This window comes from Dipodomys spectabilis, unplaced genomic scaffold (genome assembly GCF_019054845.1).
Source record: "Dipodomys spectabilis isolate Male_0828 unplaced genomic scaffold, ASM1905484v1 ptg000083l, whole genome shotgun sequence".
Classification (NCBI taxonomy): Eukaryota; Metazoa; Chordata; class Mammalia; order Rodentia; family Heteromyidae; genus Dipodomys; species Dipodomys spectabilis.
In genome coordinates, this window is record NW_024870760.1 from 1,885,881 (window position 1) to 1,900,484 (window position 14,604).

At 39.6% G+C, this 14,604-nt stretch overlaps 1 protein-coding gene across 1 annotated transcript in view; it reads right to left on the minus strand.

Annotated features, from left to right (window-relative positions):
• Piezo2 (piezo type mechanosensitive ion channel component 2) overlaps positions 1–14,604 on the minus strand; it is a 275,550-nt gene that overhangs the window by 187,006 nt on the left and 73,940 nt on the right. Inside the window, exon 4 of the mRNA XM_042683691.1 lies at positions 8,843–9,005. Within this exon, the coding sequence (XP_042539625.1) occupies positions 8,843–9,005 (163 nt within the window). The remainder of the gene's footprint in view (positions 1–8,842; positions 9,006–14,604) is intronic.

Below are 14,604 nucleotides of genomic sequence, written 5' to 3' on the forward strand. Positions count from 1 at the left end.
TCACCCATCCATGAAGCTACCCACTCACCCACCAATCCACCTAACTCTTTATCCATCCATCTATCCATACACCCATCCTCTCACTCATCCATTTATCTTCCCATCATCACCTCGTTATTAAGTACAAGCTCTACTTACTCCAAGCAAAATGCCAAGTTCAGGATGCAGTGGAAAAGAGAACTTGGAGGATATCCTTAGGAGAGGATCATAGAGGTTCAACAGTTATGTGCATATGATCATATAAAATGATGCTTATGGAAAGGAACTCCAAGAAATGAAAACAACAGAGTTTTTATTTTACTTTTTATTTTTTCTTCTTTATTCTGTGTTTCCCCTTTTGTTGCTGTTTTTGATTTCTGTACCTTTTGTCTTGTATGTTATGTTTATCTGATTTGGGGAGGGTAAGGAGAAACACAGAAATGGTGGGATAAAGGGTGAACTAATTTAGCAGTGATACTCCATAAATACTTCATTGAAAATGAACTATTCAAGAGTCTGGATGGAAAAATTGGGAGAAAATGAGGGAATAGTGACACTGTTAAAAAAGAAATGTACTCATTACCAGTCTTATGTAACTACAACTCCTCTGTACATCACCTTCACAATAAAAAGGTAAACCTGTCACAGAACATCTAGTACTCTGGAGAAATAAGCCAAGTATAAATAACTTGATAAAGCTGAAATGTAAGATCCTAAGGACATTGTGAGTGGAAAGAACTGGACCTGACTGCAGGGATCTGGAATGCTCTACTTGTGTGATTTTAAAGAGAAAAAATTCTTGGCAAGCAAATAAAAAAGAACAAAAGATAATCCTTGTGAGATACCAGTTGCAGATTGCTTGGCACATTGTGGGAACCATAAAGAGGTGTAGAGAAACTGAACATATCTTTGGATAAATAACATGTTCTTCAGCTCCTAGGGAATGGCCAGTCAAAACAGGCATTTCAAAAAAACATTGAGATTACACCTCACCCCAGGTGGTAATGTTTTGACAGATGCTGGCAGGGATGTACCCAAAAGGGAATGCTAATACACTCTTGGTGGGGCTGCAAACATGTTCAGCCACTCTGGAAAGCAGTAGGGAAGTTCTTCAAAAGACTAAACATAGATCTCCCCTATGACCCAGCAATCCCAATCATGGGCATTTACCCAAATTTACAAACAAGGCCACACTATAGCTTCCAGCACAACTATGTTTATTGCAGCTTTATTTACCATAGCTAAGATATGGAAACAACCCAGACACCCCTCAGTAGATGAAGGGATCAAGAAAATGTGGTGTATATACACAATAGAATCTATGCTTCCATCAGGAAGAATGCCATTGCCTAATTCACAAGGAAATGGAAAGACTTTGAAAAAAATTGTATTAACTGAAGTAAGCCAGACCCAAAGAAACATAGGCTCCATGGTTTCTCTCATTTGTAATAATTAGTATATGCCTAGGATAGTCCTAGCAGAGGCTCACAATAGCTCAAGTGTTATGTAAATATGACTACAAAAAATTATACTAATCTCCATATGGTTGTTTTGTATGTGTGTGTGTGTGTGTGTTACTATTAGCAGTTATTTCTTTTGCCTTTCATTATTTTCTCTTCTGGTTTATTCCTCATGGTCATTGGTTCTGATTTTGGTGCCCTTTGTCTTGTATATAAGATTATCTGATTTGGGGAAGGGAAGAGTGGGACAAAGGGGTGAATCGATCCAATAGTGATACTAGACACTATATTGGAAATGAAGTTTACAACTTGGGGGTATGTGATGAGGGAAAATGGGAGAAAAATAAGGAAGGGGTAACACTGTTAAAAAATAAATGTACTCATTACATTACTTATGTAACTGTAACCCCTCTGTACATCACCTTTACCAAACAAACAAACCAAAAATCCCAGGCCTGCCAACATGTGGCTGTGTCCTATAGCTGTGGAGGTGCAAATCTTTGAAGCTTGTTCTTTGATGCCTCTATTTTATACTTTGGATTGCTTTGTAAAAGCCTCTATGTGAATCAGTTAGTGTTTTGTCAATTAACCCAGTAAGTATATGAGTGCTATTGTGTGCAGTCTTCATTAATTTTGCTGTTATGGGCTACAACACAGGAATAAGACTGTAAGGATTCTCATCCTCATAGACACAGTAAAAAAGACAGGTAATAATTACCAAAGCAAAGGAGTATGGAGAATAGACAGGATATGATCTTAGTAAAGCAGGTGAAGTGTTTGTCAATATTCTGGGAAGTTCATGTGGGAGATCAGAAGGTGGGAAGAGGTGGAGAGGAAAGTGCACAACAACAGCTGGGTGAAGGGCTTTTGCAGGAGAGGAGATCATCTGATGAATAAATGTTCCCTATCTAGGTCCTGTGATGATAGGGAAAGGCAGGACATGGCCAGACCATTTTGAGCTGTGAATGTCATGGTCAGGTCTGAATTTTCTCCTAATTGATAGGAACTCAAAGAAATATTTCCTCTGGGAATTATCACCATTTGATTTTCAATTTGACAGGAATACTGCATGCTGTGTGTGTGTGATCCATGGGGCAGGGTAGGAACAGAAGTTGGAAGAGGCAGTGGCTATATGGTGAGATTCATGGACAAAATTCAGAACTTAGAGGTAAAAGCCATAAGACTTATTGAGGTAATAGGCAAGGGCCCAAGGAATCCAGGGTGATATCTGAATTTCTGGCTTGAGCAACTGGGTAAAGAGAGCTTAATGTTATCTATAAGGTCTGCCCAGATGTGGCAGGCCCAGTGCAGACACCTCCCTACCTCTTGGCTAAGTTTCTACCCAGGATCTGTTACCTAGGTAACTGGCACACCTGGAAGCAGTCCTCCTCCCCCTCCTGCTAGGATATACCCAGGGCCGCCCAGGCCTTCCATCTGACCATGGGCAGGTCCCAGGCCCTGAGGTCACATCCAGATCCAGTGTGGCCACACCTTTCCCCCACCTAGCCACACCTCTTCCTGTTCCTGGCCTAGATAAGTCCTGGCCTGGGATGGGTCTCCCCTTTTGGCCATGCCTCTCCACCTTGCACAGCAGGGGCAGCAGTTCTGTAAAGAACCTTATTTTCCTGCCTGAATATAGTGTGGTGTTCGCTTCATCTGCTACCTAATGAAACCTATCTACTTAATATACCTTACATTATGCTCTTACGTGAGGGAAGGAGGGAATAGGGAAAGAGGAAGGGAAGAAGAGGAGAGAGGAAGGAGCACTGTGGCCTGCTCCTAAACATGTGGCCAAAATCTTGAAAGCAATTCTACAATTCTACATCTAGAGTGTTTGCCATTTAAAGGAGAGAAAGCGGAGAAAAGTGACTGAAGTTGTTGGAGGGAGAGTGTCTCTGGAGCGGGGAAAAGTGGCACAGGTGGGTGGGACCCTCCAGTTCTTCTCCTTTCAGAAACTAGTAGACATCCTCATGCTCAGGGCTCTGTAACTTCTTCAAGTTTCCAAGAAGTTATTTCATTTTTATTCACTGTTGGATATAATCACCTAGCAATGATTCCAGGACAGAAGAAAGTACTCTTACAATTTTGTAAAATATTGTCTTAGAAATCTCGTTAAAGGTTAAAAAAAAATCTTGTGACATTATGATTCCTTCATAAAGGCTGAGAACAGGTACTACTAAACATTGCCAAATGAATTAACAAATGGGTAAAACAAGATAAATTTTTGGTAATTGCCCTTCCTTCCTTCGTTCTTTCCTTCCTTCCTTCCTTCCTTCCTTCCTTCCTTCCTTCCTTCCTTCCTTCCTTCCTTCCTTCCTTCCTTCCTTCCTTCCTCCCTCCCTTCCTTCCTTCCTTCCTCCTTCCTCCCTCCCTCCCCTCTCTCTCTCCCTCCCTCCCTCCCTTTCTTTCTTCCTTCCTTCCTCCCTCCTTCCTTTCCCTCCCTCCCTCCCTCACTCCCTTCCTTCACTCCTTTCTTCCTGCCAGATTGCCTGCCTTCCCTTCCCCTTCCCTCTTTTCTATGCTCCCCTCCCTTTCCTTGTCACTCCTTCCCCTTCTTTCCTTCTCTCTCTCCCTCCCTCCCTCCCTCTCTCCTTCCCAACTGCCTGCCTACCCTCTTCTAAATCCTTTCTTCCCCTCCCTTGTCACTCCTTCCCCTTTCCTTCCCCTTTCCCTCCTTATCCTTCTCCCTTCCTCCATCCCTCCCTCCCTCTTAAGGTCCTTCCTTCCCTTATTTCTTCATTCCTGGAAGCAACATCATCCCTAGAACAATTACAAGACAGGTTTTTACTCAGCATAAGTCATAAAGTATGAGGTCTGCAAGACACTTGGGCAGCCATCCAGTTCTTCTGCTCTGAATGGTTCCATGTTACGAATAATTGAGTCTGTCTGCTTGAAAAACAGGTCTAGGAAATTTAAAGCCAATGACTTCAGGGGAAATCTTAGGTTGGAATTGACCAAATGTATAATGCGTAGGTAGAAGGCACCAATAAAAAGACTGATTTTTCCCTTTCTTGTTCTTTTTCTCTGTAAAAAACACAAATCTAAAAGCTGAAGCGGGAAGCACAGTATGGTTGGTCATTTTATCTTAGATGTCACCATAGCCCAGGGGAGGCTGGGTGTGAGAGAGTAGAAGGCAAAATCTGAGTTCAGAAGGAATTTTCCAAGAATATTAGCAGTGTCTAAATGCTACCTTCCTCAAATTTTGGCAATTATTAACATTTTTGCTGGTATCTGAGTTTGAACTCAGGCCTCCTGTTTGCTCTCCTACTTGACCCACCCTTCTAGCACTGGTTTTTGCTGTTTATTTTGGAGAAGTCTCATAGATATTTCTGCCTGGGCTAGCTTTTGGAGATGTAATCTCACAGATTTAACTGCCTAGGTGGCTTTGAACATTATCCTCTAGATCTTAGACTCCTGAGTGAGCTAAGGACACCTAGAAGATTATATGCTTTATACTTCATGTTTTTATTTATATGATTTATCTATTAAAAAGATACCTCTTGATAATTTGAAGGGCTGGGCTGGGTTGGGTTAGATGGAAAGAAGAATGATGGAAGAGGTGACACTGACCAAGACACATTATACACATACATTGACATCTTGAATTGGAATCAATTTGTACAATTATTTAAAGATAAAAAGTTGATTGAATTTAAAAATTTTTAAAGGCACATCTAAGTAAACAAGGTATGACTATAATTGCTACTTGAAAAAAATTAATCAGTCAGAAATGTGGTTTAAAAACATGTAAGAATATTATTTGCTTAAAAACATAAAGCTTCAAAACTCAGTTACAAATATAGCAATATATATATATGATATCAGTTTGGTGAAATCACACACTGTTTTGTTGTGAGATAACCCTTACTACACAATTTGCTTTCATAACATAACTTTTTGTTATGTTAAAATAATATTAAATATATGTTAAAAATAATAACCTATTTCTCAACTCAGCATAGTAGATCTGTTTCTGAATAAAAACACATAAATAAACAAGACAATGAACATGTCTATCGAGACAGAACTCTTTCTGGGATGAGGGATGGGGTACCTTGTTTAGGTCTGCCTCTGTACAATTTCAGAGCAAGCCAAAGGCCACTGAGGAGGCATTGTGGCTTCCACTTTTCCCAGGTACTATCTAGAGAAGCCTGGGATTGGTGAATACTTCTCAATGCTTCATCATCACATTCACCAAGACCCCAAGACAGCAGTCCTATCCTGATGTTAGCTGCTACTTTAAAACAGTGCTACATCTTGAAAGGAATTCTCTTGGGCTCCAGAGGATTCATCTTGCCATTTCTCCACTGAGATAAATGAAAGAAGAAACAATGCCAGCAAACACTATTCTTCCAGCATCCTCAAAACCCAAACATTCTGGAGTGTAAAAGCCAAGAGTTATAAGCAAGAGGAAGTATGTTGGGCCCTTGAAAAATAAAATAAATTCTTCTGCTTATTTTGGCTGTGTGTTCCCATTCCTTTCAGATTGAAGTCCAGATTGTCACAAGCAGGAACTATTTCCTTGTAGATTAATTGGGAAGGATTGACCTGTCACCTGGTTTCTCCTAGGTTATCTGGTGGGCTAGAATGGCCAAGAAAATGGAAAATTAGTATTATAATTTAGCTGAGAAGGAAAATAGCACCCTATTGGTGATACTATTTTCAAAGCTGGGAATGAAAGATGTTTACAATATCTTGTTATCTTTAAATAACGTGATTAATAAGTTTTGGATATTTAAGTCTAAAGATGAAAATGGGGTACAATATAGAACAAAACACAATTTGGGAATTAATGCATGCTCCCCAGAGAGAATTAATGTTATCTCCAGAGGTACAATCTCATTAGAACCTAGCTGTCTTTCTGTGGGTCGGCGAGTACTTTCCTAGTCTTGGCAAGCCAAACAGAGTCTATGGTAACAATGAATGTTGTCTTCATAAGCATCCTTGCAGTTCATCATACTGATCTGTTATGACTGGCACAGAGAGCTTTTTTCACTGGGTGTGTTCACCTCAGATATACCGTCCAAATTAAGCTTCTGTAAGACTTACAGGAACTCAAATTTGAAATTGCTCTACTACCTCTCAAATGAAAGAATGACATAAGGAAAAGAAGCAGCTATTTATTTACTTACTTACTTACGTTTAAAGCTCATTTTCTTTTTTGCCAGTCCTGGGGCTTGAATTCAGGGCCTGGGCATTGTCCTTAAGCTTCTTTTGCTCAAGGCTAGCTCTACGACTTGAGCCACAGCCTCACTTCTGGCTTTTTCTGTGTATGTGGTACTGAGGAATTGAACCCAGGGCTTCATGGATGGTAGGCAAGCACTCTATCACTGAGCCGCCTTCCCAGCCCCTAACAATTTATTAAGCTACCAAAATGAGCAAGCTCTGTGCTGGGACCTTTTGTTGGACAGTTTCTTCGGTATTTCTTTGGTATGACTATGTGCCATGTGATTAATGCCTTTGTTTTTTTTTTTCTGGTGCTGAAGTGGAGCACATGAGTTATACCCCAACTCTATTAACTCCATTGTGTAGAAAAAAGAATAAACAATTGTCTGAAATATGATACAACCATCATTGCTAGCTTCTAGGTCTGACTTGAAAATCCAATCAAGTTGAATATTTTCTCAACTCTCCATCTATAATAGGAAAATGACTGACAATATTGTCTTAATAATAGAATGTCCTAAGCTTGAAAAACTGAGTTATGAGTTAGATGGTTCACATCTGTAATTTTAACTACGTAGGAGGTTGACATCTGAGGATCTGAGTTCAAAGCCAGCCCAGGCAGACAAATCTGAGAGACTCATATCTCCAACTAATTATCATAAAGCTGGAAGTTGAGGTGTGGTTCAAGTGGTAGAGAGGCAGCCTTGAATAGAAAAAGCCAAGTGAGAGTACAAGATCCTGTGTTCTAGCCCTGATACTGGCACAAAAACAAACCAAACCAAACCTGAGTTAATGGATTTACTTCCACCAAACTAGAAACAATTAGTAATGACCAAAAATATTCTTAACACGGACATACTGAAAAATCCAAATGTAAAACCAGATATTCAAAATTTTAGTTCTCTGTCTTACAATTGTAAAGTCAGAAGCAAGATCACTTTTATAGCTTTATCTGGTTTTAGGAGTTGTAAACTTGAATGAAAAATCTCAGAAGCTACTTTGCATTATTAATTGTCTTTTACACTTTGTAACTTTTTGCCCTAAAAGCAGCAGAATATTGACATGTAACATGATTCCATATCTTTAACCCATAAAGTTTATGGCAACAGTGTTTCTAGTATGCATTGGAGGAGACTGAATTAAATCTTTCTCTTACTAGCTATTTTCTTTTAAAGGAACAAGCATATGAGGTAATTTTCTGCTTATTAGTGAAGAACAAGTCATTTGCTGTAACTGAGAACCTTTTTCCTTTAGTTCTTTCTTAGTGGTTTACATTATTAAAGTAAGCAATGTCAATTAATTTCAGTTTTACACGTTTTAGGTCTCACCACGGTTTATGACTAAAACCATCTGGGAGTTGTGTCTTATGTCAAATGTTTAAACCAAGTATTTTAAATAACTTTTTCTTTGTCAATTTAAACTCTGTATTAAAAAACTCAACAGCTTTGTAAAAACTGATGACATCTAAACTTTGATGACATAGTACAGTCATTATTAGCACATGACAGTATTCCAGAGCAGGCCCTAGGACATTGTGACAGGTGTTTGACCTGCTCCCACACACCATGACAGAAACTTGAACCCATTTTGGATCCAACAGTTGTTCCTGAAACCTTTCCACTAGCTAAAAACCATACAGTTCAATTATTATTTGTGCCATCTTTTCAATTCTCATACTTTTAAAAGTGTAGGAATATATTTATTTATTAGTGATCTTCAAAATAACCAAGGCAATTAAACTCTAGGGGCAAGATACACAGGCTAGGAAGCTTCTCTTTAAGGGAAAATTAATGCTTTCTTTCTCTAAAACCCACCAGATGTTACTTCTTCACTGAATATTTTGCAATAACTAAGGTCTCCAGACAAAATGGATCATAAATTTGTAGATGATTTTCCAGTGTTAGCCACTGAAGCTAATACAAGGTAATAGTTCAGGGGTGATAAAGGACCATGGGGCTAATGCTGGCCCTTGTCTGCTAAGGACCTTGTGAAAGATTGGTATCGACACTGACATCGAGGCCCCTGCACTTGTCTTGTCATCTCTGAGGTGTGAGTGAGGACTTGTGCCCAGTAGGGTGCACAGGCTACCCTGACAAATGAGTGTGACCCTTCATGCCAGTGCATAGTTGGCCACACTGTGCTCTGCCTCTTCAGCTCTTACTGTTCTAGTTCCATTTAGCTATCAAGGGCCACAGCCCTATAATTCAAAGAAGGAAGACATATGGAGTCAGACTTACCAATTCTTCATTTTCACTCTCTGAATTATACTGTGCTGCTTCTTCTGTCTCTGGCTTCTGAACAATGTTTCTGCAGACAAGCCAGATGGTCAGACTCGCAATGAACATTCCAATATCAGGCACAAACACTCGGATGCCATTGCCAGCATCAGCTCCTTTTAAGCTTTGAAGGCAAAAAATGGGAAGAGGAAATTTAGTTAGTTCTTACAGTTTATAATTAAGTAGCTGATTATCTTATGATTCAGTTTTTAAAAATATTTTATTGTAAAGATGCTATACAGAGGGGTATAGTTACATGAGTAAGTACATTGTTACCCCTTCCCTTATTGTTGTCCCGCTATCCTTTCCCTCCCCTATGATCCAATTTTAATGATTTCAAGTAAAAGATGCTCAATTTCTATCCAGAAAACTTTGCGTTTCACAGAAGTTTAAGAAATATAATGAACTCTAAGTCAACAATTACTCCTAATGCATGTTAACAAATTACATTGTTGTTAACTAAGACACGCGTCCACTATGAATACAATTGCTTTTAATGTAGCTGAAGCAATTAACAACAAAACAGATGTTTTGTTGTTAGCTAGAAAATACACTATTCTAAATGTCAATCAAAGCTAACAGATAAAATGGAGAAATCATTAAAGCCATCCTCTAATCTGGAGCATGTCATTATTTTGTGTTCTTAGTTGATGTTCTCTTTTTTTTCAAAGAAAAGTATACCTAGATTATTTCTTCCAATCTTAGACAAGTAATGTTGGACTTAGAATAACAAGATTTGGGTTGGAGCCTAAGTCTTCATAACAAGTGGCTGCTTTGCATGGGAGGACCTCTTACTGTCCTGACTGTTTTGGGGTAGCAAAAACATTACAGTGCTTGCCTTCCTTACGCTATCAAGTGACACAATGAACAATTTCACTCAATGAAAGCTATGAGGTCATAATTTTATAAAACAATGAATACAAAATGTAGAAAATAATGTCTATTTTTTGTTAAGAGTGAGAAATATTTTCACTGAGATCTATATTTCAAGCCCAGCAGCATCAACTGACATTTAAATCATGTTCAGACTGACAAGAACACTTATTGTTACATCTGATATCTTGAACAAAACGGGGCATAGGAAGCGCAAAGGCCGGGGGTGAGGTGTTATGACAAGAAGCTTCAACCGGAAGAGGAAGAGGGATGTGTCTGCGAAGATAATCTAGACACTGTCCGTGACTGGGGAGCATCCATGGGAAATGAATACAGAAACAGGAAGCAGGTATTCAGCTGCCAGCATGGCAGGTCAGCTTATGTCTCCTCCACCAAGATGAGTTCTAGAATTTCACTGCTGTGAATGTAAAATAGCAGATCCTGATGGCCACCAGCCAGCTTCTAACACTACTCACCCATGGCATAGCCTTGTCTGCCTCAGTGGAACTGACAGTGACCCAGAGCGCCCTGCTATCCTGAGTGACTGCACTCACAGCGCTGTGTCTGGTTAGCTAGGACCTCATCCAGAGGAGTCAACAGGAGCCACAGAGAGGGCCAGCCTGGTGTGCTCTCTATTCACCCGCATAACTAGGAAAAAATTCTGGCAGGATAAAGCTAATGAATAATGAGTGACATGAAGAGACGGTCATGCACATTTTACTGTGTGTTCATAACAGGGGGTGAGGAGCTGAGGACCCTAGCTGAGGAGCCAGGGTCTGTGCTGGCATTGAAAGGTCTGGGAAGATGAGATGGTTCACAGAACTGTTAAGAATAGAACATCAAAGGAGGAAAGGTTTATCAGAGATAAAACTTGGTCAGGGACATGAAGCAAAAGGCAGGAACAAATAGTATGTATGTGTGAATAGTATGTACACGACTGAATGAATGTATGCATGCATAGATATCTGCATGAATGATCATACATGTATATATACATGTGTGTATGAACACATATCAGGATGTATACATACTTGTGCATGTATGTATTTAAGGATGTATGTATACTTACTTCCTCAGTACCCATAGGCTATTGGTTCCATAAACCCTGGTGGTACCAAAATCTAGGATGCTCAAGTCCCTTATATAAAAGTGTTTGTATACAACTCATACACATCCTCTTGTTTAACTCTTCTCTAGATGACTTGTAACACCTAATACAATGCAAATGCAGTTACATGTTGTTACACTGTATTGTTTAGAGAAGTTAAAAAAATCTGTGTATGTTTAGCACAGATGTAATTTTTTTCCCAAGTATTTTCAATCTATGGTCAGTTGATCCATAAATGTAGGACGTGTAGGTACATAGGGCTGACTGACTGTATTTATATCCACTTTGTGTGATCACATACTATATGCATTGACATTGTCTATATTATACAAGTGAAGCTGTTTTTAATTTTATTTTATTGTAAAGATGCTGTGCAGAGGGGTTACATGAGTAAGGTAATGAGAACATTTCTTGTCCAGCATTGTTACCTCCTCCTTTGTTGTTCTCCCAGTTGTTTCAAAAATAGTAAATGAGCTTCATCAGTTGGAGATAACCACTGTTAACATTTGCATAAATAAAAAATATGCTAACAATATATCCACTTCCTGAGTACTTCCTTTGTGCTAAATAAGAGCTATTTAACCCAAGCAACCATGGAACAGAGTATCATTATCTTTTATTTCCAGATACTTCAGCTTCCACCCCCCCCCCCCCCCCCCCCCGGCTGTGGGGCTTGAACTCTGGGCCTGGGTGCTATCCCTCAGCTCAAGGCAAGTGCTCTACCACTTGAGCCACAGCGCCACTTCGTATCTTTTATTTCCATACGAAAAAAACAGGAACTCTCTTTTAAAACAAACTTTTTAACAAATCACTTTTGCTGAGCCATATTTTTCCAACACTTGCTTGTTCTACAAAGGAATTTTAGCAACAATGGAATTCTATGCCTCCATCAGAAAGAATGACATTGCTTCATTTGTTAGGAAATGGAAAGGCTTGGAAAAAATTATATTAAGTGAAGTAAGCCAGGCCCAAAGAAACATAGGTCCCATGGTTTCCCTTATTTGCAATAGCTAGTATATGTCTGAGTCAAGCAGAAAAGGTCAGATAATGTGATGTTAGGGAAATGAACCCTAAGATATGTATTCAATTTTTTTTTTTCTTTCATGCAATTGTTTCTAATACATTTGTAAGATTATTTCTTTGTTGCTTTGTATGTCTCTCCCCCACAGTATAACCCTTGCTTTCACTGTATTTGATATTGGTATAATTTGTAGAGGGGAAGGGGAAAAATAAACCGTTTAAATAGGGTTACTGGTGGACCCATTGCAACAATGAGATGTACAAGTCTTTATGTCGAAAACGAACTTTACAACTTTCGTACGGGGTGGGGGGGGGGGTGAGGGGAAGATTGGGTGGGGGAGTGGGGGGGAGGATGGGAAGGGATGGGAAGGGGAAACAAAGGAGGAGGCTACAATGCTTGATAAGAAATGTAGTCATTATCTTGCCCATGTAATTGTAACCCCTCTGTACAGTATTTTCACAATAAAAAAAAAAAAGAAAAAACCCCCTAAGGATTCAAAAGGCAATCAGCCAGGTGCTGATACTTCACTCTAGTAATCCTAGTTACTTAGGAGGCTACAATCTGAGGATCCTGGTTCTAAGCTAGCCTGAGCATAAAAGTTCAGGAGACTCTGATATCTGCAGTTTAACTAGGAAAAAAAATGCCCAAAATAAGTATGTGAGTGTGTGTGTGTGTGTGTGTGTGTGTGTGTGTGTGTGTGCATGTGTGTGTGCATGCTTACTAGTAATAAGGCTTGAACTCAGGGCCTGGGTGCATGCCCTTAGTTGTTTTTTTTTTTTTGTTGTTGTTGTTGTTTTTGGTTGGTCATGGGGCCTGAACTCAGGGTCTGGACACTGTCGCTCAGCTCTTCAGCTCTACCACTGAGCCACCTTCCTAGCTCTCCTTTAGTTTATTCTGCTTAAGACTAGTGCTCTTCTACTTGAGCTCCATTTCTGGCTTTTTGTTGGTTAATTGGAGATAGAATCTCAGACTTTCCTTCCTAGACTGGCTTCAAATCTCGATCCTCAGATCTTAGCCTCTTGTGTAGCTAGGATTATAGGTCTGAGCCACCAGCACCCAGCTAGATTATATTATCAAAGCACTTTCATGGAAAATAAATTAATTTTAGTACTTCATGAAATGCACAAAGAAAGCTGAGTTGTGGGGAAAAGTTCTAAAAGAAAGGTAACAAGAGCTCCAGTGTGACCTCAGCTGCTTCTTGCACACAATATAGAGGAGAAAAACCAGAACCTGGCTTTTCCCACCTGTGGGTTGCATTAAGCTTCCAATTTGCAGTTACTTTGAGGCAACAGCCTAAGCTTTGTGGTCCCAGAAGAGACATTTTATGGCATACATGTACTAAAGAAAGAAATGAATATAACTTGCAAAAGCAAGTTTACCCGCTGTGGTAAAATCCAGCCATAGGCTCCAGGGCTGAGTTCTGATTTTCATTTGAAATAGAATCATTCAGCCACTAAGGTGCTAAACTATGAATTTGCCTTGTATATTTAAGGAAGGCAGACATTCATATACTATCATAGAAACAATGAAACTTTTGAAGAACATAATAAAATGAATGTATAATGAACAGGTAGGTCATCAAATAATTCAGAGGCCATCTTCTCAATAAAGCTTCTTAATTTGTTGTTTAGATCATTGTTTAATAAGGAATATTCATTTCAATAGAAATCTTCATACTGTTGTGCAGTAAAAGCAACACAAAGAAAACAGTCTGCCCATTCATCCACAAGGTTCTGTTCTCCACTCACTTTTCTTCTAACTCCATGAGAACAATCCATCTATACCTCATCCTCCATGGAGCATGTAGACAATGAACTTCACATTTCCAGCCCCAAGAAACACTAGCAGAGCCTCATTCCTTACTACCTATCTCCTCTTTTGTATTCCACAGTTTGTCAGAACTACATGCTATCTTTACTCCCAATTACTTTTCCTGACTATATGTCTGACTTTGTCATCAATTTAGTAACTAGGGCTTTCATTTGCTCATTGAAAGTCTGGAAGGGATCTGTCTTTATGACATTTCTCCTACCCTCCTCATCTCTGTCCTTACAGCTCAGTCTGGCTTCTGGATGACTGTAACAGCATCCGTATAATTGCCTCATGATGCCTCTCTGCCTGTCAGGCTTCCACATCGTCCCCAGAGCTTAATGACTAGAAGCATCAAGCTGATCATGTCAGTATTGTAGCTACAGAAAACACCCCCTTTGCCTGAGCAGGGCACCAAGCTCTTGTTTTCCCAAGACTTGATTGCCTTATATCTCATTACAATTTCCTTCTACCCCCAATTCCAGTTTCTCCTTCCAACTACTATGCTGATAACAATGCTTTTTCAATATGAGCTGGGCATGATGGTTCATGCATTTAATCTGAGCATTAATATGAGCCCAGCGGAGGTTACAAAGAAACCAAATCCAACAAACAAAATTTTCTTCTTGCAAGTCTCATCTATAGCATCCCCACTGTAGAGCCCTTCCAAACTTGCTCTTCCACTGTATAGTCCATAAATAACTGACTTTTTCTTGCTTTAGAAACCTGCTATACCCTGCACACACTGGGCTTGAAAATGACCAGTGCTTTGAGTCAATCTCTTGTTTATGGGTGTACCCAGCCAACAGGATTCCTTCTGGCTTATCTCTGTATCCTGGGACTTTCGGTGTGTGGTACAGTATGCATGACTCAGAGGATGGCTGAATGCATGCTAGGTCCAGGACACTGTTG